Source organism: Biomphalaria glabrata, chromosome 4, assembly GCF_947242115.1.
Source record: "Biomphalaria glabrata chromosome 4, xgBioGlab47.1, whole genome shotgun sequence".
Classification (NCBI taxonomy): domain Eukaryota; kingdom Metazoa; phylum Mollusca; class Gastropoda; family Planorbidae; genus Biomphalaria; species Biomphalaria glabrata.
The window spans coordinates 4,759,504-4,785,774 of NC_074714.1; the positions used below are offsets into that span (position 1 = coordinate 4,759,504).

Below are 26,271 nucleotides of genomic sequence, written 5' to 3' on the forward strand. Positions count from 1 at the left end.
CATAAATTTAAAGAGTGAGAACCAAAATCAAAACAGAAATTCTGAAAGAAACATATTTAGAGAGAGAGAGAGAGCGACAAAAAATTGAAAAGAGAGTTGTAGAGAGAGAGCGAGGAAAACAAATGTAGGTAATAAAACGAGGTAAGAGGTAAGGGGAGAGAAACCAGGTCTCAGAACTTGGGTAGAAAAAAAAATGTATGAATGAAATTAGCACGTGAAGTGAGAAAAGAAACTGTCCAATCAGAAGACAGACTCTGAAGAGTGAGCGGGCTGTAGTAGGTGGGAGCAGACTACAACTGGTAGAGTCCTGGTACCAATGTGACTGACTGACTGACTGACTCGTGAGTCCACATGTAATACTTTCACATCTACACTGGATATAGGTGACATCCTGACATCAAGGTAAGGCATGACGCTTTCATTAAATAGTGTTTAGATCTAATGAATAATATTTCAATTTAGTATTAAAGACAACATCTTGATCTGCAATTATAATAATAGCAGATAATAATAAATTAAAATTATAACAATAAAAATAATCTAATGTAAAACTCGCGGTCAACAAACATAATGTAGTGTCTAAGCGTTTTGACAACATAACAAACATAAAATGAATGAAAAACTAATCTAATTTTTTTTTTAAATGTAGGTCTTATTAATTTTTGTTACTAAAGTGAAGCATGTGGTTTGTCTAAACTTTATCGGAGGAGAGTTCCAAATGTATGGATGGATTGATACCATGACCTTTAACGAGTGTGCGATTATGAGTTTATGAATGTAGAATCTACCCGGAAAAGGGAATGGATCTTTTTTTTTTTGAACATGATAATAAGCCAACATATTTGTTTTGTAAAGAAAGTCTGACTGTTTCAAACAAAAAAAAACAAACATGTAGGCCTACAGCAGCATTATAAAACAAATATGAAGGACTTCTTGGTTTGAGCCGCGTCTAAGAGATTGGTTAAACTACGCCTAGAGATTGGAGGACCGATGAGAATATTTACCGAAAAGAGACAAGAAAATAAGTTGATGGTAAAGGTAGCTACAATGTTGCTCACATTTTAAGTAGAGAAATGAAACCATTTTAAGACGCGTAAAAAACGATAGACTTTTAACTATCCCATTAATTAATGTAAGTACTAGATCCAATAGTTTCAAATAGTTTCAGGTGAATTTTGATTTCATATTTCGCACCTTTTTGTTGATGTGGCCCGCGACACGCGTTTCGAAAGTTAAAATGGCCCGCAGGTCGAATTAGGTTGGGCATCAGTGTTCTAGATATTCCCAATGTTCAGTTGAATTGAAGATAAGATACATAGATCATACTCTTAGTCCATGGTTTCACTGAAATTATTAGTCGGGTCTAGTTGAAATGATAAGACATTTAGAAATGAGAGACATACTATTTTTACAAAGCTTATATCAACTCACTCTGTCTGTCTGGTATAAAGTTTGCACACGTTAATGCTCCTACAGCCTATTTAGAAAACACAGTTGAAATTTTGCACAATTATAGCTTGTACCTCAGCAAAAAAAAAGAGGCAATGAACAAAAAATAAACAATTTGTTAATTAACTATTGTTATTAATTTTTTTTGTTACGAAAAAGGGAAAGAAATTGTAATTGACAGATGTGGCAGTAGAAGTTGAATTAGACCCCTAGAGGAGGCTTGAGCTTTCGAGCTCTAATTCATACTTACAACTTTTTTTTTTAGTACATTTGAAAAGCGATCACAGTAACATTCACCCAGATTCACTCCCCCCCTCCCTTTTCCAACTGGTCCAGACAAGTGATGGGATCATAGCGAATTGAGAAAGCTAAAATCATGAAATTGCGAAATAAAAAAGGTAACAATATTTCTAATCGCACAGTTTGTTAGTCTAGATCAGTGATGGGTCAAGTCCGGTCTCAGCCGGCCTGAAATATGTTTTGTATTAGCCAAATAATTAAAATAGCGATGCCATTCACATGGAGAAAAAAAAATGCTAGTTTAAACTTTGAAGTAATATTGTTACAAACAAACGTGTCTCATTGACAATAAAGCCGTGATTGTTCATAAGGACTATAATACATTTCGTTACTTCACTTCATAGTTAACAAAAGAACTTTCTTTAAGCATCCATGACGAAAAAAAAAATTCCGAAAAGAATTATAAGACTGGCAAAATCCTTTTCGAAACGTTAATAGCACCTAGAAAGCCGCTAGATATGTAATTGAGTTAGATTGCTATTTCTAAAACTAATGGAACGCTTTCTGATGGCGAGATATTTAACCAAAGTCCATCACGAAAAGACCAATACCTAGAGTCGAAGGAAAGTTGTCCATTACAGTAATCCTCAAAGATTAGTAACTGTAAGTTCTGCTCCATTAGTTTCAAGAAAAATATCAATGCAAATGATACTGCACATTTTATATCTTTTATAAGATTGAACCAAATATTTTTTTATTATATTATATTATAAATTGTATAACGGAGGCATTGTCGTTTTAAAAAATATTTTTTGAAATTTTTTTTTGTGTTAATTTATTATTCAAAATGTAAAAAAAAAATACTTTTAAATAAATTCCTTTTTTTTTTTTGGCTTATTTTACAAATCTTTGTACACCTTGGATCTTATCTTATCTTATACAATACAGACGTTACTTCAAAAAAGAAGATGATAACGTCATACGCGTCATGCATTCAGTCATGCATACTAACCAATGACTTAAATTCTGCCAAGCCACTGGTTTTCCTGGCTAGCTCAGGCAACCCATTCCATGCTCTAAAAGCACTAGGGAAGAAGGAGTATTTGTACAAATTTGTCCTAGTATATGGGACGAGGAATGTGAATGAATGTTTTTGTGGCTTATTTTTGCCATTTTTTTTATAAATAGGTTTGTAAGTACAATAGCGCCGGGTTTTGTAACTAAATTGTGGTTTTACGATTCCATTTTCTGTCTCTACTTCTCTCTCTCTCTCTCTCTCTCATTTCCTATTTTTATTTGAATATTTTTTTGTGTTTCAATCATTATTTAAAAAGAAGAAGGGAGGCGGAGTTTAGGGTGTAACATGAGGAAACAAAATGTTGGATAGTCTGGAAGTTTGTACAAAATTATACTATACAGGAGACCAAAGCGACAGTTTGTTCCCTCAATGTGCTCTCTCTCTCTCTCTCTCTCTCTCTCTCTCTTTAGTGTTAGATTTGAAACAGAATTAAAACTACTTGCGTCTGTGTATTCTTTTTTCTATATAAATGAAAACTAAAAGTCCAGAGAATTATTGGTCACATGACTTTTATTCATCTCAATGTGTGTGTGTGTGTATGTGTATGTGTGTGTGTGTGTCAGGAGGGGGACGATGAGGCAGACAGGGATTTATTGATCATTTGAGAGCTTGCCCATTGAGTATTTATCAAGGTCATCGAGCTAGAGCAATTAAGTACATGGTCAAGAGATTTAGATGATCCAGGTTCGAAGCCATACCTCCTCACTATCCAGTTTATTCAAACAACTAAAATATGCTGATATTTTTTTTATGAGACTGTATATTAGATTTTGGTAAAATAGGATGTAATGACATTTAATATAGGATGTAATGACATTTAATATAGGATGTAATGACATTTAATTAAACAGTTTGCGAGAGATAGTATTGTACAATCACGTGACCTTTGTGTCAGTCGTCAGGGCGCATGTCACGCTGTCCTCCTAATGACACTGCTGGTGACGTAGTGGCTGTGGTCGTGTGAATGTGAACACGTTTAATGGGGAAGTAATCAAGTGAAATGGCCTAGTGTGTGGTCAGAAAACAAATTATCACTAAAAAGCTAAAGATGTACTTGGAAATTATCTCCCTTCGCATTCCTTGAACACCAGTTTTGTAATTTAATTATTTAGCATTTAAATTGTTGAAATCTAAAAAGTAAAACGGTTGAACACCATTAGTCAGCACAATGAGCAGCCACCTCTACTTTTCCCCAACCAATGTAAGGAACCCCCATTAGAGCTGGGTGGACTCAGAGGCGTCCTAAATTTTACAAAATAAAAAAATTCCCGGTCTTTACCAAGATTTCAAACACGGTGTCCCACCGCGTCTACAATTTTAATCCAATAATTAAATAAATACGTTGTCCTTCTGTCCTTCTGCTGAGTATGTTGATGTACTGAACTATTTCTGTGATTTAGTCTTTTGACCCGTCGGGGGCACCACACATTATTCTATATATTACATTATTAACATATATATATATATAGTTCGTCCATCGTGGTTCGATGATGACCATTTTGTCATCCAGGGGGCTGAAGGGCTTTGCACTGGGGTTTCATGCCTCCTCATGTGGCTGTTGAGACCTATGTGAGCCCGGAATGTTGGGCTGCACACTGGGCAAGCCATTCCAGCTGGAGCTAGTATCTTGGGCCTTGCTTGTTTTTCTTATGCCAGCGTGGTTCTCTTTTCCTCAGCAACCCATATTAGTAATTTTAGGTGTCGACTGAGATGTGAAAGAATGATGGAGATGTGCAGCATAAACGGAACACTTGGAAACAAAACAGAATTTTCCCCTTCCAGTTCCAAATCACGAGAGTGACATATTTCATTCAAAACCCTCACGTGACTCACATAGAACAAATGTTCTGAATGGATCCAAGAAGACTTGCCCAATCATTGATGAAAGACAGGAGCTGTTCCATTAATTAACCTGTTTGTTTTACATGCCTTGAGGCAGCTGAAGATTTGTGTTCATTACATCTGAAACTGTTTATCTTGGACGATCAGGTCTAGATGAACAACTGGAACAGCGGCTGGTGTGACTAAATATTTTAAGGCACAAGATTCTAGGTACATAGATCTTGTCAGCTGCTGATAGGTATGTCGTCACTTGCTGATAGTAACATAGCCATTTGTTGCTAAGTGTGTTGTTGGTAATTGCTAGGTATGCAGTCACTTTTTGCTAGGTATGTAATCACTTGTTGCTAGGTATGTAGTAATTTGTTGCTAGATATATAGTCACTTGTTGCTAGATATGTAGTCACTTGTTGCTAGATATGTAGTCACTTGTTGCTAGGTATGTAGTCACTTGTTGCTAGATATATAGTCACTTGTTGCTAGATATGTAGTCACTTGTTGCTAGATATGTAGTCACTTGTTGCTAGGTATGTAGTCACTTGTTGCTAGATATGTAGTCACTTGTTCCTAGATATGTAGTCACTTGTTGCTAGGTATGTAGGCGCTTGTTGGACATGTCCAGACGAAAACAGAAAGGGATATAAACATGCCGATATCAACTTTTCCTGTTAGTAAATGATTTGTTTAGTAAATAAAAGACACAATAATTATTATATGTAGACACTTTTCTACGTAAAATAAAATAAATTGTGGCTTTTATATAGCGCTACTTTCATGCTCATCTCAGTGAAGGACCAGTTGGGGGGGGGGGGGAGGGTTATCTAGGAGAAGGTTTTTCCGTGCTGTCTTTAGGCGCTCAGTAAACACAACTCTGTTCGAGTCGGGTGTCGAACCTCGAGCCCCCTTCATAGGTAGCCAAGCCAGGTTCAAGCGCACTTAGCCTCTCGACCACGCTTCCCATCCTTACGTCGTGTAGAATGCATTCTGGACAAAATATCGGTGGTATCGAAGCTCCTTCCGGGTTCGAACCCTGTCCGCTGCCATTCCCCGTCGTCTTGCAGAAGGATATAATTAATTGTAATTATTTTGCGAAACTTAAGGAACTTGTCAACTATTTTACGAACAATTATTTTAATTTAATGTGTCCAAGAATCCTTTCTGGGTCTGGCGGACAAACAGGGTTTACGTTGAGTTAACTCGCAAACACGTGTCTCCCTCACGCTGGTTAGCCGACAACAGTTGAATTTTTGTGTACTTTTTCTTGTACGTTTTTTGAAGGAAAAAAAAATTTTTTTACTACTTTAAAAAAATGTGTTTCAACTTTGAACTTTTGAGTTCCAAGCAGCAGTTCTACGCCAAATGTCAGTTTTTATGAGCCCAGGATGAAACTGTAGCTGAGATAACAAGTACCGTGAAATGTTTTATTGCCTCTTTCATCGGTTGTTATTTTCAGTAGTGGGGGGGGGGGGGATTTCAAAAGCCATTTGACAAATTTTTCTTTCTGTCTTTCCACTGTTTTTCAAAGTCCCTTTATTTCTCCTCGAATCTCTGTGTCTCTCTCAGTCGGTTTCTTTCTGTATCTATTTCTCCACGTCTCTCCGTTTCTTTGTCTCTTTCTCTCTCTCTCACTCTGTTTCTTCCTATAACTCTGTTACTCGCTGAATTCGTTTGTCTCTTTCTGTCTTCAATTTTCCACTGCCTTCTTTTTTCGTCTCCTTCTCTCTGTTTCTCCTCACATCTCTCTTCCTTTTTTTTAAACTCTCACTTTTCTTTCTCCGGTTCTCTTCCGGTCTCATTCTCTTATTTTGTCTTCATCTTTCTCTTTTCTTTTTCTTTCTATCTCAATCTCTTTCCATTTTGTTACCTTACTATGTTCTGACTTTCTCTCTGTTTCTCTCCTTTATCTTTCACGCTTCCTATTCAAATACTTTCTCACCATATTTAATCTCTTATTATTTCTTTTATCTTTTTCTTCCTCTTCATCCGTCCCCCGATCCTTTTTCAACAAGTTTCGTCTCTATAGTCGATGTTTCCGTGCTCCCTGCATTCGCTAGATAGAGTGCGCGGTCCATAAATTGACACACGAACCATCAACTAACAATCTATTTGGTTATGGCCAACATTTTGCCAAAAACTGGCCTGTTAAACTCATCAAGCCCTGGCACTTACATGGCACAAGAAGTCAGTCCCGGGAAGTCTGCTTCATGCCAGGCGCTGTTCCCGCGCATTCTTCCCGAGCAACTGTCATATCTCGTGAAGGGATCAGGCAAGATTGGGGAGCCGGAAGATGGGTGAGGAGTGGGTGGAGGGCGTTAAATATGATCACGTGATAGACCAAAGCCCTGCGCCAACTAAGTTTTATGTGACATACACAATTATTACGTATGAACAAGTAACAACTGTCTTTTACAATACCTCTATTGAAGTCATAACTTCATGGAAGGTGGGTGGGCAAAACCTGAACGCTGATCTCAAAAACGGCTCCAACGATTTTTCTAGAAATGTAACAGTTGTAGTATATAGCTGAGGAAAAAGAATTACTAGTAAGTATGCCACCTGGAGAAAACTCTAGTTTGACGCTTATAATTTTTTTTTAAGTAAAAAAAAATAAATATAAATTTGGCTTGAGAACTAGACTTAGATCTAGAGCCAACATCGGTTTTAAAAGGACTATCGCGATCTTAAAAAGACTACCACGTTAGGGAATTTCCGAAAGTAATGCATTATTGATTCAAGAGTTTAAGAAATTAATGTTCAGAAAAAATTTTGCGCATCGTCTTTTAAGTCCATATTTAAATTCCTATAATTTTTTTTTCATTGTATACTCACCATTGAACGTTCAGCTCCAGCCAGCGTACATGCGTTTCGCCTGTGCATTGTAGGTTCTAAGTAACAACAACACTTCTTGGCGTCTAACTATTTAGTCATTACAGTATTTACCTTTACCTATCCCATAGTCTATTGGACCGTTGGGGCACCATGCAAGTCTTGTCGACTGTTTTTCTCCATTCCTCTTTGTCTTTTGCCTTTGTTAGAACCTCTTTCAATGTCTTCCCATCGCTTTCTCTGTCTGCCTCTTCTTCTTTTTCCTGGTACTTTTCCCTGAAGGGAGGTCTTTGCGAGCCCCGAAGATCTTGTAATATGCTTGCGTTTTATTTCACCATAGTTAGCAGGTCATCATGGGATCCAATCGCTGCAGTAACCCTGTCTCTAATCTCTCGGTTTGTGATGCGGTCTTTGAATGTGATACCTAGGATCCTTCTGTAGCATCTCAATTCCATTTCTAGGATCCTCCTCTCTAGCTCTGCAGTCAGCGTCCAAGACTCACAATCGTATAAAAATATGTCCAAGACCAGGGTGCGCATCTGTCTGGTTTTGGTGCCCAGGGCTAAGCCTTTGTCTTTCCATTTTATTTTAAGTTGTAATTTGTAATATTTATTATTTATAACATTACATTGTTCAATTGTTGTTAGTTATTATTTGTAATAAATTGGTTTAGAGTTATTAATGTTTTTTATTATACAATTTTAGTTATTTTCTTGGAAAAATCTGCCTATCGAGTTTTTCAGAAAGCCCGTGTAGTAGCGAAGACCCGCGAATTTTCTCATTAATACTTATTGAGACCCCTCGAAGTGGTAAAGCCGCAAAAAGTGAAGTGCGAATTTGTAAGTACATTTTGAGACTCCTTGTTGAAATGTCACAACAGGGCCTGAATTCGTCGGCTTGATAAATTAGAGGTGAAAGGTTAAATGTTATTTAATTAAATGATTCTCTACCTTTGACACTGAGCATGACCTAAAAGTGGTCTCTAGTTTTACATTTTGTGATCTGGTTTGTAGGCTCTGGATGTATCTGTTAGTTCTTTGCTTTAGGAAGAAATAATTTTCGACACCACTGCACTATATTAATGTCTACACGTTTTTCTTAGTAAGTAAAGTTCCCCTTCCAGAACATGCGATCTATATGGCAGAGGATGTTAAAGTCATCTATATCTTTGACCAACGGCTTACGAGCAGGGTGTCATGTGGCCAGCACAACGACCAACCGTCTTTACTTTCCCCAACTAAGTCATGTATCCATAAGAGTTGGGTGGACTCATGGGCACCCTAAAAAATCAAAAAGTTCAAAATCCCAGTCTTCACCGAGATTCGAACCCAGGAACTCACTTTCGGAAACCAATTGTTTTTTTCTTTCTTAAGTAAACGCATTTTGATATCACAGTATGACCTTTTCCCCTCTCAATGTCAACGACTTTTAAGCACATTAGAATGCAAAAACTTATATCTAGGGGGAAAAAATGTAGAGTTCCTCTTCCAGACCATGCGGTCTATAGGGTATCTGTATCTTTGCCCATGGTTAACGAGGGCGTCATGTGGCTAGCACAACGACCTACCGCTTTTACTCTTATCCAACTTATGTAAGGTAGCCATTAGAGCTACTGATTATATCAGCAAAAAATGGCCGCAAAGATTACGATTACTAAGAAAACTGTCCTCGTTTAATGTTGTTTGAGACAAACATCTATTAAAAAAGCTAACAAGATCCTCGAAATAAAGAATCACCCTTTGTGTCAGGATTTTGTGATTTTACCATCACAAAAGAGATACAAGACACCGATAGCAAAGACAAACAGACACAAACACTCTTTTGTTCCCCTGGCAATCAAATCATTAAATAAGAACAATCTGGTATAAACTTTGTCACATGTAAATTATGAGTGAGTGTACACTTTGGTTTCTTATAGTTATAATGTTTTTTGTTTGGTGTAATGCACAAATTGTAAGACAAATTTCCTTTCGGATAATAAAGATTATTATTATTATTATTATTATTATTAAACCCGGATACGTCCTAAGGATACCGAAATAAAAAAAAATCCCAGTGACCTCCAGGATTCGAACCCTGGACACCCTGTTCGGAAGCCAAGCCCTTTACCACTCAGCCTGCGCGTCTCCATTACAAATCAATCAAAGTTAGAAATCTGTATTGTTTAAAGCACAAATCTGTGTAGATCTAGTCAACTAATAAGTGCTTACAGTATTAAAACCAATCCATCACGCTATTGTCTGTACGTAATTGCTTTCTGAACTTTGTTTATTTGTCTAAGGCGTTGGTGCCCTTACACTAAACCGGTAAGTTTGGCCAAGCAAAGTGATTATTGGCAAGTGAAGTCATGACTTTGAGTGACTTAACATGACTTTACTCTGCGCCCTGGCTGCATTCTGGCGTCACCTGTGGGGGGCGGGGAGGTAGCGAAGAAAGTCGGAAAAGGTGAAGGTCATAATAAATAAACTCACCGAAATATAATTGACATCTAGGGATAAGGGCAGACTTATACATATGCCCTGGCAGACAGTCATACGTGTAAAGAAAGAACCTTAAAGATACGGAGAGAGAGAGAGAGAAAGAGAGAGAGAAAGAGAGAGAGAGAGAATACAGGGAAATATCAATATATAATTGGCATATTAGTGTACTTATGATTGACTATGCGGCGAAGATGTCGGAAACAATCTTCACCAATTACTTACTAAACGGTTGTGTCCCTTGCAGAAAGAATAGCTCATAATTCACCAATTGCTTAAGCGGGGTTATGTCCCCTTCGTAAAGGTAAATCACTGCATTGTTCTGAATACAATGTTCTGCATATTCTAAATCTATTTATAGATCCCAGTTTTAAACTGCTAGTCTCTAAACTAAATACTCTCATGAGAACAAACAGAAATAGTTTGTAAAAGATCAAAAAAATGTTCTAGATGTGTTTGAAAATTCTTACAAAAATAAAGATTCCTTCGAATCCACTAAAAATAAACAATTTCCTCGAGATCAGAGACCTGCTAACATAAATAATGATGAGACTGATTGCAATGCAAAAAATAGTCTTTATATATAACTGTAGATAAGAGGTAAAGCGCTTGACTTCCTAACCAGGCTGTTCCGGGCTCGAATCCTACAGAAGACAATGATTTTTAAATTTGAATCTTTGGGCGCCTCTGAGTCCACCCAGCTCTAATGGGTACCTGACATTAGCTGGGAGAAGTAAAGGCGGTTGGTCGTTGTGCTGGCCACATGAAACGTTCGTAAGCCGTAAGCCACAGAAACAGCCTGGGGGATGAGAAGTATCACAGAAACTGATGACCTTTACGTCATCTGCCCTATAGACCACAAGGTCTGAAAAGGGAACTTTACTTTTACTATAACTGTAGATAGATAGATAGATAGATAGAGAGAGAGAGAGAGAGAGAGAGAGAGAGAGAGAGAGAGAGAGAGAATGAGGGAGAGGTCTATATATTTGAAAGAATAAAGCTTATTCCTAACTATTCACACTATTGACAGATAGAAGATTTAATCTGTAGTGCAAACACAAGACTAATGTTTACCCTGACGACAGATGACAGTCTATAGAACTATGCTAACTTACACATCGATTTGTTTGCGTTTTGCAACAGATGGTCTTCTGAGTGTTTTTAATTCGTTTTAATTTGAAGATTTCTTATATATATATATTTATAATATATATATATATATATATATATATATATATATATATATATATATATATATATATAGGTCAAAATAAATAAACTCACCGAAATATAATTGACTTCTAGGGAAAAGGGCAGACTTATACATATGCCCTGACAGACAGTCATACGTGTAAAGAAAGAACCTCAGAGATACAGAGAGAGAGAGAATACAGGGAAATATCAACATATAATTAGCATATTAGAGTACTAATGATTGACTATGGGTCGAAGATGTAAGTACACATACTTCACCAATTACTTACTAAACGGTTGTGTCCCCTGCACGAAGAATAACTCATAACTCACCAATTACTTATATATTATATATCATATTTAAGATCGAAAGGAGAGGTAACTTTTTTCAAGGCACATGTAATATCCAGTTCTTTCCCCTTGGTAATAGTATGACACGCAAAGAGCACAAGGGAGATAAGTAAGAAGAGTCGTGGCTCTATGCGTGGATCAGTTCACCGCAGGGTGTCCATTGTTTTCAAGAGGAATAACTCGCAAGAATTGTGCCACATGGTGAACGGTCCTCTCCCCTGGATTAACTTAATAGAAAAAAATGAGGAATATTCGGGGATGAGAAAGGGGGAGGGAAGAGACTTGAATTATGTATGACGGTAAGAACAACAGCCCGAGGGCGGAGATGAATGGGACTTGACGTCACAGGGGCGCGGAATTGAGATTCAAGACGATTGTCTCAAAATTACCACTAAACGAATATGACGGAAACGCCGCTGGGTGATAGCTCTTGCAGGGATTTGGGGGAAACATTTCTCTCCCTTGTTGATAGTTCTTAATGTAATTTGTGTGTGTGTGTGTGTGGAGAGTGTCCTTATTTTATATATGTATAGAACATGACTTTAAATGCAACATATATGTTCTAAATACTTAGTGTTATGTTTTTCACACTATTGTATTCATAAATAGCTTTGAACAGACGGTTACAAAAATATGAAGACCATTTAATAACCACATCCAATGTAAAAAAAAAAAGTTTGTTGTAAAATGTTTGACATGTTTCGGATGTTCCTTCAGAGTCGAAGATAATTTACTTCCTAGTCCAAACCTCCCGCAGGACGACGGGGGATGGGAGCGGGCAGGGTCTGAACCCTCGACCATCGATAAATCTGAACGACAGTCCAGCGCGCAAACCGCATGACCAGGCAGCCATCCATCAATGGCAGTCTGGACATTATGAAAACGGACAGTTTTCCATGATACTCTTCCCTGGGGGTCCAGAAAAATTTTTTCTTTTATTTCAGTACATACAAAAGTTCAGTTTTACAACAAGCTTCATCTTTGATTGAACGCTCTATATGTTATACTTCATTATCGTGACAGCATTCTCATGTATGTTTTATGTTCTATATGCTTAGTACGCAAATGTGTATCTGGGAGTGGCCTCTTTAGTCACGTGACAAGTTGCAAATGGAAAAGGTGGACTTTCGATTCAACGGAATATCGTAGGCTTTAAAGACACAAAGATAAAGGCACATTCCTCATCCCATACGCTAGGACAAATTTGTACAAGTACTCCTTCTTCCCTAGTGCTATTAGAGCATGGAATGGGTTGCCTGAGCTAGCCAGGAAAACCAGTGACTTGGCAGAATTTAAGTCATTGGTTAATATGCATGACTAATGCATGACGGGTAGGACTTAATCATCTTCTTTTTTGAAGTAACGTCTGTATTATATAAGATAAGAAGAAAGGCATATAATTAAGATAGAACCCAAAAGCAGGTCCCATTACTGGCGACCGTTGTTAGTTAATATTGGCTACAACTTTCAACAGTTTCTCTTTAAGCTCGAAGAAACAAAAACATTCCAAACAGTTTTGTACAACAAGAAAAACAATTTTAAAAATACCTTAAATAAAAAACCACAAAACTTAAGCGAAGAGTAATTGTATCAATTAGTTTGGATCCGTCATGTCATTAAATTGTAATTGATCTAGACTCTAGACCAGGGGGTTCTCAACCTGTGGGTCGCGACCCCCTTAGGGGTCGATTGACGATTTGTCAGGGGTCGCCTAAGACCATCGAAAAAATGGATTGTTTTTGTCTATTCTTCTATTACTATGTGGATGGGAGTCGCCGCAGAGTGGGGATTGTAAAAAGGGGTCGCCGAGCTTAAAAGGTTGAGAACCGCTGCTCTAGACCAACAATAAATCTGTGCAATTAGAAATATTTTTACCAATTGTTTTTGCTTAGCGCATTTTCATACTTTTAGCGTTCTCAATATGCTATGTGTCACGAGTCGAGTCTGTGACCTATTTCGACCAGTTTCTAGAAGCTCGAGTTCAAACCAGTGCAAGTGTCCAGCGTAAACAAGTTAATTTTAGGTATCCAATCAAAGAAAGAGGTTAAGGGAAAAAAATAGCACACGTCAGCTTCTAGAAGGTCAAAGCTACTAAAATAATTAGGGGAGAAGTTTCCATGATTCTGGAATGTACGATTAAGAAAGGTATAAATTGAGGGAAAGTCAGTTAGACGGGGTCCTCGCTCATTTCTCGATTAGTAATAAGTTTTGTGATATTAGCGGGTCCATTAAGTAAAGTTTTAGTAGTTGAAGTTGAAGTTATACTAAGTGAAGTCTTATGTATCTTTAAGTTTTATTTATGAAGTATCAAGTCAAGTTGTTATTGAATTGAGAAGTTAATTTGATGTGAAAGTTGAAGAAGTTATTAAAGAAGTTTGAAGAAAATACAGAGAGATGTTTCTTTCTTCATTTCATTGAATTGTCGAGTTTGATAATATAATCCCCGGCATATTTGATCGTCACACTATGTTCCTATAACTTATCTGACCAATTTGGGAAAAAGGTTTTTTCGCCATGCATGAAACTCTCTAATACATATCTCTAATACATATCTCTAATACATATCTCTTATACATAATACATATCTCTAATACATAATACATATCTCTAATACATATCTCTAATACATAATACATATCTCTAATACATATCTGTGAATGAATGTTGAGGTTGACTACAGAATGTTTGCAGTTTTTCGGCCTTGCATAAACCTGACAAGAGGCTAACTATGCACCTGACATTTTCCATCGCGCCTTCCACAAATGCTTGAGCCTCTTCAATGTACGTCATCTCAGGCTCCTCCTCTTTCTCATTCTGGACATGTTAGTGCCCCATTGCACGCTGGGATCCTCAGCACGTGCTTTCGGTTATTGGCCCGATTTGACACTTTGACAAGGAAGCCACTTGACACTGTCAGAGCCACGCACCTGCGTAACTATCTTCGGGAAGCTTCTCTGGCATCTAGCGCGTGAGTTGACGCAGCACAGGTTTCATGTCAGGATGAAGGTTTTAAGAGAGGAGTTCCTGGGCTGGGGGCAGAAGACATGTTGTCAGACACTGTGACGTGGTTGGGCGAGCCACAAAGTTGTGTACTCTTCATATTGGTACTTACAGTACATTGATATCTTCTTATCTTATAAAATACAATATAATATAAAATATAATATAAAATACGTCCTACGTCTGTGTTCTTAGGTCAATCTAGTCATGCATGTTAACCAATGAGTCCATATTACTTCTAGAGATAATGATGTGAGCATTGTGTCTCTTAATTGTGTTGCGAAAGTGGTAATTTTTTTTATTTTTTATTGGTTTAAAGACTTTTAGAAACAGTTTGCTTTTCGAATAAAACAATAACTCTAAATGAAAGCATTAATAAGGAAATTAAAATAATTAAGAAAAATACCCATAAAATAAATAATGAGTCAAATTATTGATGGACTGACTGACTTGATAAGACCTATTCTTGGTCCGCTTGGATTGCCGGCCTGGTTGACTGAGCTCATGAAACTGGGGCTGGTTTTCCGTTAAAAGTTTGTTAAATAGACCTATCTAGAAGTCATTGTGACATTTCAACGTTAGTAGAAGAAAGTATTTCGTATGTAAATCTTATGGGTGTAGGCTACACCTTTACATATTCAGACTAGTCAAGGTCCCGGCTTTATAGAGCTTGAACTTTGTGCTAATCTCGAATAGAGTTGAAACTTGACCTATTGACTTACTGGTCAGTTGTAAGCGCTATTATGTAACAGTATTTCATCTTTTGGGGCGTGGCTGCGGGGTGATTAAGCGCTTAACTTCCGGTCTCGAGTTTGAATCCCGGTAAATACTTGGATTAGATTCAGGATTTTTCGGACCCAACAGAGTCCAGCCAACACTAATGGGCACTGGTCTTACGTTTCGGGAAGTAATGGCGGTTGGTCTTTTGCTGGCCACACGACACCGTCGTTAAGCGTCAGCCATTGAAACAGATCAGCTTTATATCGTCTGATTCATTGACCGCAAGAAGTTGGTGTTTTTTTTTGTTTTGTTTTTTTTTGTTTGTTTTTTTCTACCACAGAATAGGCTACATGTGAGACATTTCTTGGTGTAAGGAGCTACTTTCTTCTCATCCAAAGTCAAGCAGGTGGAGTGGGTGATTCTCTGAGAGATTTAAGCTACAATTTTGTATTGATGAGCAATCTCAGTCCTGAAGAAGACTTTAAAGGAACGCAGAGATAAATATTGTAAAACTCAGTTTCCACGACAATATTCTCAATGTACGTGTTTGAGCAGGTGTGTGCGTGTATGTGTGTGTGTGTGCGCGCGTGTGTGTGTTTAGTAGGTGAGAAGAAAACAGAATTGTACAGACGACAAATACATTTTTTTAAATTTCCTACTTAACTCTTTCTCTCCGTAATTATTTACCACATTCTAATGGAATCAACGCTGGTATCGTCAGTTAGGAGAGAAAGAGTTAATATTTAAATAATATAGTGAAATATAAAAAAAATAAATATTTGTCATTAAAAACATAAGAAGATAAAAAAAATTGAACAGTATGGGGATCGAACCAACGACTTTCGCATAATCAGCACTACGCTCTAGCCAAATTAGCTAAATGGATATACATAAAATAGTCAAACATAAATATATATATCTAAATCTAGAAATAGCATATTGTTACGATCTTCTTTATCAGGTCTTCTGTTAACACTGCTAAACAACACAACACATCGAACACAAGAACTTGACAACAAAGAGTTTTAAATAACAAATGTGGCGGTTTAATGACAAATACATCAACAAACCAATACAACACAATTGGCTACACTAGCTTCCAATGCTTTAACACAATAAAACTGCCTAGCTAAACACTACAAGTCTCCCTAGATCAGCGGTTCTCAACCTTTTATGCTCGACGACCCCCTTTTTACAATCCCCCACTCTGACGCGACCCCCCCCCCCACCCCCACATAAAACAATAGAAGAAAAGACAAAAACAATCCATATTTTCTATGGTCTAAGGCGACCCCTGACAAATTGTCAATCGACCCTCAAAGGGGTCGCGACCCACAGGTTGAGAACCCCTGCTCTAGATCGTACAGCTTCATTCTCGAGGACTCACTTTGACGCACACAGTCCTTACTGCCTTGCTGTCCTGGACTCAACTGTACTTTCTTACACATTGTCCATGAAGGCTTTCGATCACATGACCATAACACGGGTCATATTTGCGTGTAATAGCAGTACTGTCGCTTGTCTATCGATAGCCGTTGACCTGTTTGATTGGCCTGACCCACGTGTGTCAGTTGGTCGCGCAAACATTAACCCTATCAGTCCGCCACTGGAGTTTCAACAATATATACATTGAATTAGCGTATCTCTCTCTCTGCCTCTCGGTCTATCTCTGTTTCTCTCTTTGTCTCGCTGTCTCTTTCTATCTCTCTGTATGTCTCTCTATCTCTAGCTCTCAGTCTTTCTGTCAGTCGCTCTCTCTCTCTCTCTGTCTTTTTGTCTCTCTGTCTCGCAGTCTCTCTGTCTGTTTCTCTGTCTCTCTTTCTGTCTCTGTCTCTTTCTCTGTGTGTGTGTGTGTTTTCCTCTGTCTCTCTTTCTGCCTCTCTCGTGTTGTCTCACTCTTTCTTATCATTAAAGTTGACATTTTGTTATTATATTTCCCTAACATGACGTCACCACTGTATACATGAACTGATCAGTCATTGTTCCCACAGGATGCCCAGTGTTTTGAAAACTTATCAAATCTGAAGAAATTAATATTAACAAGGTTGTAAAAGAGACCAGGTATCTCGATCTAGGTTTTTATTGAAGTGACACCTGGATTGATTAAAGAAAACCCATCTTCTTTTATGTATTCTTCTGTTATTATGGCAAGAAATTATAACAGATCTTGTAATTACTTTAATCGCAGTTATCTTCTCTTTGTTTACATTACCGTATTTAACAACAGTCACATATTCTTTTAACCTTTAAATTACAGTAAAAGAGAAAAAGAAGGCAACGTTAGATGGAGCAATGTGGAGGTGATATAATGGAGTTAAAATAAAAAAAAAATTAAAAAAATAGGGAAAATTGAGATTTTGAAATATAAAAACAACCAAAAAAAAAAAAGCAATGTCAATGACAAAACATTTTTGGCAAGAAAATGTTCAAAGTTATTTTGAGAGACAGGCGGGAGGCCCTAGACATTTGATTCTGTAGTGCTAAAAGAAACAGACAAATAATGATATGCTTTTCAAATACATATATTACCAATACTTTAGTATTCTGAACAAGATACACCGAGGAAAATCTATTTATTTTCAGATTTGCCTCAAATAGTTTCCCCCATCCAAATAAAATAATAATATAAAAAAAAAAAACATTTAATAGAAAATATAAAAATAACCAACCAATATTTATTTTGCGTACGTCACTGTAAGATTGAATAAAATAGTTGAAACAACGCGTGTGTGCGTGCGTGTGTGTGTGTGTTTATAGATATATCAAAGTAAAAACGTAAAATAGTTACAGACCTCAAGTATGTTGACATTGAAAGAAAAGAAACTATGAAAAACTTTTTGAACTGTAAAATGAGTTCAATGTAATGATGAAGTTGTTCCACGAGGCGGCCGAGTGTAGATTTAGTTGAGGGAAGTGATGATGAAACAAAAATAGAAGAAGATCCATGCTCTTACACTTGAGTAAAATACATACTCTTGTTTCTATAGGGAAAGGCAAGGTTGGGGGGTTGAAAGTGTATTGCTAGGAAATTTATTATTTTTTTAATATTTTCAATATTTTAAGAATAACTAGATCTAAATCCTTTCGATCTTATCTCATGTAAACATGGCCTAGATCTATGAAATAGTAATACTTTTATAGAGTTGGGCAACTTTTTCTTTTTTGAGGGTCTTAAGTTTGTTTTAGGGCTACTATACACATGTCACGGTTTCAGTTAGTACACAAGGAACATTACTGCCAAGTTTTATCAAGATTGGTCAAACGGTTTTGACTTCTATGCGTAACATACATACATACATACATACATACATACATACATACACACATACATACATACATACATACATACATACATACATACATACATACATACATACACCTTACTTTCTGCTTTATATTATCTATATGAATAATAATAATAAGGCTTGTCTTCGAGTCCGAAGATCAATGAGGAAAGCATTATTTCCCTTGGCTACGCAGCCCCAGCTGTGACCTACATATTTCGGCCCAAATTGCGCAGGCTTAACCATTTAATACTAAATAGAATTATGAGCTGATTAGCAAATGATCAGATGAGGACAGGGATTTTAGAAATCAGGATTTTAAGGGTGCCCCTGAGTCCACCCAACTCTAAAGGGTGTTGAATAAAGTTTGGAAAGTAAAGCCGGTTGGTCGTTGTGCTGGCTACATGACACCCTCGTTAACCGTAAATCATAGAAACAGATGACCTTTACATCATATGATCGTAAGGTCTTAATTCAGCGGTTCTCAGCCTTTTAAGCTCAGCGACCCCTTTTTACAATCCCTCACTTTGCCGCGACCCCCACCCTCAAACACACACAGCAATAGAAGAATAGACAAAAACAATGCATATTTTCGAGGGTCTTAGGCGACCCCTGGCAAATCGTCAATCGACCACCAAAGGGTCCCGACCCACAGGTTGAGAACCCCTGTCTTAATTGGTTACTTAACTTACTTTTACTAGCAAATGTTCAGGTTGGTGTGGAGGGGGGTGTCGGTTTCCGTTTAAGGAATGTTATTCTAGTTGATTCCATGAGTTGTATATTTCTTATCTTCAGCGATGTCTTATCTGTATTTCAATTAAACAAGTTTTCATCACAGAATATTATAAATAAAACTTTGTTGTCTTTTTTTTTGGTTCGAAGACTTTGTATGACAATCCTTAACATAGTGAAGCTTTGAAATTGATTTATTTATCTTCTATGTGCCAACGATAATTTTTTTTTTAACTTTCAGATCCTGAAGAGCTCTTTTTTTTTGTTTTGATTGGTGGAGCCATATTGACCCAGATTTGTATGTTGATTGCTAACAAGGCTTGAAAAAAATCTCAGAAAAGTTTTCCTGCGCAAGTGATGAGTTGAATGTTGAATGAAAACCACAAGTCGTTGTGCCGCCTTCAGGATGAAGTTAAGGGAGCAACTGAACCTGAAGAATGTCTACTTGCAGCATGTGGATAAAGATGTTTTTGTTAGCAGCAAGGTATTAGACTTTGTCACATGTCTTTAAGGTCTCCTATAACAGGTCGATTCTTTCCCATGTCATGTAACTAGTCACTCGTTTATTTAACATGTCAACATTTTACCGAGTCATTTTTTAACATGTCGATTGTTTAAATTGTTATTTCTTTAACATTTCAATTCTTTAACATTTCAATTCTTTAACATTTCAATTCTTTAACATTTCAATTCTTTAACATTTCAATTCTTTAACATTTCAATTCTTTAACATTTCAATTCTTTAACATTTCAATTCTTTAACATTTCAATGTTTTAACATTTCAATTCTTTAATATTTCAATTCTTTAACATTTCAATTCTTTAACATTTCAATTCTTTAACATTTCAATTCTTTAACATTTCAATTCTTTAAAACGTAAATGCCTTTATAAAATGCATTTCCTTTGCTTTCTTTCTCTTTCTCTCTGTTTCTCTCTCTTTCTTTCTTTTTCTCTCTCTCTTTCTCTCTCTCTCTCTCTCTCTTTTTCTCATGCCGTTCTCTTTTTCTGCTTCTTTTTTCTTTCTCACTCTCTTTGCATTTTCTTCTTCCCTTTTTTTTAGTATGCCGCTCTCTCTCTCACAAACACACACACACACACACACACAAACAAACACTATCAGGACAAGCAGCGATACAGCTTATCTTTCCTCCTTTAAAAAAAAAAAGCCATCTTTCTAATTGATGGTTTGTGACGAATTAAAACATCGCGCCAATATTTCATGACTGCTAAATGCCACGTCTGTCCTGCCCTCGAGAAACTCCCGCGATAACACGGTGAGAACTAACAATAACAAAAGTTGTAACCATTGTGACAACGTAATCAGGAATTACAGATGACTCAATGAATCAGAACATGATTTGTTATTTTGTATAACAAGTTCAAAGGTCAGGAAGAAAAATGAAGCAAACAACCGCAAACCACGTGATCTATCAGCTTGCGGCACATTATTCTTAGCAGACGACATATCATTCATTTCCCCCTAACAAATTTATTTGACGTCATAAACTAGATGCGGGCCAACTCGTAGAACTTCAAAGTCAGGCAGAAGATGCATTACTGTGCAGAAGACAAAAACAGCAGACGTGAACGAACACATGTTTTTCACACACACACACACAAATAATCAACCTTACACAAGTACATCTTTACCCACATACGCACGAGCCATGACTTAACCTTCGTTTTATTCATGCATTAAAATGCAAATAAAAAAGTTAAAATAGCAGACTGACCTATATATTTAAGTGCCCAGACAAATGAAAGACACCATTAAACGCTCACATTGACCTTGGAACTAATTATAACTTCAAATTATCTCAATGAGTGTTTATTTAAGTCCAAGACTTGATACCAACAATCTCGCGTCTGCTACAGAACAATCTCACGTCTGCTCCAAAAAGGAAATGAAAGGCAAACGTCCTTCATAAAGATGTCAAAGATTTTGTTGAAATATTTAAAGGTGTGTGTGATACTTGTAAGAACGTATCTCCTGCTGATGCATGGCAGACTTAGAGGAAATCTGTTGGAGCAATAGAAGTACCGTCTTTTAAATTTGTTTGTAGATAGTGAGATAAGTTGGTAGTCTGCTACATAAGAGAAAATTAATGAAGGAAAAAATAGAGAGAGCGTATGAGACAGAGAGAGAGAGAGAGAGAAAGAGAGAGAGAAAGAGAGGGAGACAGAGAGAGAGAGAAACAGGGAGACAAAGAGAGACAGGGAGACAGAGAGACAGGGAGAGAATGGGAGACAGAGACAGGGAGAGAAAGGGAGACAGAGACAGGGAGAGAAAGGGAGACAGAGACAGGGAGAGAAAGGGAGACAGAGACAGGGAGAGAAAGGGAGACAGAGACAGGGAGAGAAAGGGAGACAGAGACAGGGAGAGTAAGGGAGACAGAGACAGGGAGAGAAAGGGAGACAGAGACAGGGAGAGAAAGGGAGACAGAGACAGGGAGAGAAAGGGAGACAGAGAGACAGGGAGAGAAAGAGAGACAGAGACAGGGAGACAGAGACTGGGAGAGAAAGGGAGACAGGGAGAGAAAGGGAGAGAGAGAGAGGGAGACAGAGAGAAAGGGAGACAGAGAGAGACTGGGAGACAGAGACAGGGAGAGAGGGAGAGAGACATTGAGACAGACAGAGGCAGGGAGACAGGGAGAGAAAGGGAGACAGAGAGAGACAGGGAGACAGAGAGAGACAGGGAGACAGAGAGAGACAGGGAGACAGAGACAGCGATACAGAGATAGAGACGGGGAGACACAGAGAGATACACGGAGATATATAGAGAGACAGGAAGACAGAGAGAGACAGAGAAACACAGAGAGAGACAAAGAGACAGAAAGATAAAATAAGAGCGAGAGAGAGAGAGAAATTGAGAGAGAAAGAATATTTGAAAAGGAATTAAGAAAGAAACAGTGTGTTAAGTATAAAATGTACATGAGAGAGAGAGAGAGAGAGAGAAAGAGAGAGAGAGAGAATGAGAGTATTTTAATAAAGAAACCTTTCCAAAAAACACGTAACCAGACATAAAACAGAACTACCAGGTTCTCCGGGTGCCATCAAGTTCAGGATGACTCCCCACCTCCCTGTTCCCTCCTCACAGCGAACTCAGGTCCTACCTCAGGTCCCACCTCCTTGTCTGGAGTTGTTAAATAGATCTAAATCTCCTTGCACCAAGACAAGTGCAGACTTAATGACCAGGTCAAGAAAAACTCAAGGTGAAATGTTCACATACAAATTGTTTTAATGACAGAAATAAAGAATACACCACCATGGAAATACAAGTTGAGATACCAGAAGTTGGAGGTCCAAGTTTTTAGGTAGGGGGGGGGGAGGTTGTTGCTTAGTGGTTGGGGGTCACAGTGGTTGGGGGTTCTTGAGTTTACTCTACACAGAAAAAGAAATTGAAGAACATAGAGAGAGGTCGTTGTGCTGGCTACGCAACACCCTTGCTAATCTCATCCCTTATACTCCTTAAGTACTGTTATGCTCAAGTAGAAATGTATGGACTTATGTATATCTGAAATAGAGTACACGTTTTAGGGCAGCCTTTTTTTACAGGATTCGAACAAAGAAGATGATTACGTCCAACGCGTCATGCATTTAGTCATGCATATTAACAAATGACTTAAATTCTGCCAAGTCACTGGTTTTCCTGGCTAGCTCAGGCAATCCATTCCATGCTCTAATAGCCCCGTCTCAAGACGAAACCAAAACCAGTGACTCATCTGGCCGCATCCATTGTCTTCCGAGACAAAAAAAAGGCATATATATATATATATATATATATATATATATATATATATATATATATATATATATATATATATATATATATATATATATATATATATATATATTTCATACCAATTTAAGACCTATTTGATATCCATTTAAGACCTGTTTAATATCCATTTACGATTTGATACCTAAGAGGTATTAAATACTCATTTAAGACCTATTTGATAAACATTTAAGACCTATTTGATACCTATTTTAAGACCTATTTTAAGACCTATTTGATACCTATTTAAGATTTATTTGATAAATATGTAAGACCTATTTGATACCTATTGTAAGACCTATTTGATACCTATTTTAAGACCTATTTGATACCTATCTAAGACATATTTGATACCTATTTAAGACCTATTTGATACCTATTTTAAGAAGTCTCTGATACCCATGTAAGACTTATCTGATACTAATGTAAAAAAGTATTGATAAATATTTGACCTCTGTAAAAAGTATTTCCGCGTGTAAGAGTTACTTTGTTTACTTTTGCAGTGGAAGTGCCCAACTTTCTATTTGTGTTGGCGACTGTTCTGGGCCCTGTACCACAGCTCCTGGTTGGCCGGCAACTTGATTGTGACCTCTCTGGACGATGATCTCAGCACGGCCAAGTGGTTCATCTACCTGAGTAACTGGGTCTACCTCCTGCTGACTGTAGAGTGTGTCCTTGAGCTGGCTGTGGTGGTCTGGGAGGTTTACGGACGATCAAAGACATACAGCGGTGAGTAGATTTGTTTGGGACTATTTTATAAGTGTACACCTTTCTAAAGCATTCGTTAAAATAAAAAAAGGTCGAAGTAATGTCCACTCAACGCTGGTGACCTGTTTAGGTGACCTGTTTGGGTGACCTGTCTGGGTGGCCTGTTTAGGTGACCTGTTTAGGTGAACTGTTTGGGTGAACTGTTTGGGAGACCTGTTTGGGTGACCTGTTTGGGTGACCTGTTTGGGTGAACTGTTTGGGAGACCCGTTTGGGTGACCTGTTTAGGGGACCTGTTTGGGTGAACTGTTTGGGAGACCTGTTTGGGAGACCTGTTTAGGGGACCTGTTTGGGTGAACTGTTTGGGAGACCTAATTGGTTGACCTGTTTAGGGGACCTGTTTGGGTGAACAGTTTGGGAGACCTGTTTGGGTGACCTGTTTAGGGGACCTGTTTGGGTGAACAGTTTGGGAGACCTGTTTGGGTGACCTGTTTAGGGGACCTGTTTGAGTGAACTGTTTGGGAGACCTGCAATAAAAAAACAACACAAAAAAAACTGATTATTTGAGACTATAAAGTGACTTATCCAGTTCCCCTTGTACACAGACGGCCCGTTACTGCACAAATCATTGTGTACTGAAACTCGTTCAAACAAAATTTATTAATCTATATTTATTTTAGTTTTAACATTCTTTTAACAATTTACCAAATTGTACGAATAAATATTACAAAAGATTCGCAAAATGTATCTTGTATATATCTTTATATACTATTCCTGACACCTATATCACGCTTTAACAGAGATTTAATTTTGTGGAAAAAAAATCCCTTGCATAATTAATTTGTAAAACAAAACGCTACGCTTTCCTAAATCTCTATTTTAATGGATTATCAGAATTAAGGTTATCCATGTTTCCCCAACCCTAAAAAACGAAACTAGCTACTATCCTCACAGGCTACCATCCTCACACTACCACACAGAGGTTACCATCCTCACAGTAACACACAGAGGCTACCATCCTCACAGTAACACACAGAGGCTACCATCCACACAGTAACACACACAAGCTACCATCCTCACATTAACACACACAGGCTACCATACTCACAGTAACACACAGAGGCTACCATCCTCACAGTAACACACACAGGCTACCATCCTCGCCTCACAGTAACACACAATGGCTACCATCCTCACAATAACACACAGAAGCGACCATCCTCACAGTAACACACACAGGCTACCATCCTCACAGTAACACACACAGGCTACCATCCTCACATTAACACACACAGGCTACCATCCTCACAGTAACACACAGAGACTACCATCCTTATAGTAACACACACAGGTTACCATTCTCACAGTAACACACAGGGGCTACCATCCTCACATTAACACACACAGGCTACCATCCTCACAATAAAACACACAGAGATTACCATCCTCACATTAACACACAGGCTACCATCCTCACAATAAAACACACAGAGGCTACCATCCTCACAATAAAACACACAGAGGCTACCATCCTCACAATAAAACACACAGAGGCTACCATCCTCACAATAAAACACATAGAGATTACCATCCTCACAATAAAACACACAGAGGCTACCATCCTCACAATAAAACACACAGAGGCTACCATCCTCACAATAAAACACACAGAGGCTACCATCCTCACAATAAAACACACAGAGATTACCATCCTCACATTAACACACACAGGCTACCATCCTCACAATAAAACACACAGAGGCTACCATCATCACAATAACACACACAGGCTACAATCGTCACAGTAACGCACACAGGCTACCATCCTCACAGTAACACACAGAGGCTACCATCTTCACAGTAACACACACAGGCTACCATCCTCACAGTAACAAACACATGCTACCATCCTCACAGTAACACACACAGGCTACCATCCTCACAGTAACACACACAGGCTACCATCCTCACAGTAACACACACAGGCTACCATCCTCACAGTAACACACAGAGGCTACCATCTTCACAGTAACACACACAGGCTACCATCCTCACAGTAACAAACACATGCTACCATCCTCACAGTAACACACACAGGCTACCATCCTCACAGTAACACACACAGGCTACCATCCTCACAGTAACACACACAGGCTACCATCCTCACAATAAAACACACAGAGATTACCATCCATATAGAGGAACGAGCACAAGGAAATGATTTCTAAATGTGATTTAATCATTCCATTCTTATATCTCCAACCCAGCCAACCAAAAGCAGAACTTTACAGCCTGACGTCCCCGATCATATTCCATTCTTTTGCTCTTTCAATGCCTTGTTTCAACCTTACAACAGCTTGAGATCCCCTGGAATCAACAACCTCTGACTTCTTACTTCAGACTTGTTACGTAATTCTGGAGTCGTCCCTAACGAAACGTTTTGCCAGGATCTTCCCGAGGATCTATAACTCCTTCAGTTCAAAGTAATCTTTTCAAAACATCTCCAATCATCTCCCCTAGATCAGAAATGCCATAGTCTTGAGTATTAGTTTTCACCCCTTTTACCCCCCTGTATGATATGCAGTGCATTTTATC

General features: G+C 38.0%; 1 protein-coding gene across 1 annotated transcript in view; it reads left to right on the forward strand.

Moving 5' to 3' along the window:
* The first annotated feature begins 247 nt into the window (after positions 1-247).
* LOC106052799 (protein rolling stone-like) overlaps positions 248-26,271 on the forward strand; it is a 46,107-nt gene continuing 20,083 nt past the window's right edge. Inside the window, exons 1-3 of the mRNA XM_056027657.1 lie at positions 248-402; positions 19,432-19,674; positions 23,474-23,699. Coding sequence (XP_055883632.1) covers positions 19,564-19,674; positions 23,474-23,699 — 337 coding nt within the window. The 5' untranslated portion in view covers positions 248-402; positions 19,432-19,563. The remainder of the gene's footprint in view (positions 403-19,431; positions 19,675-23,473; positions 23,700-26,271) is intronic.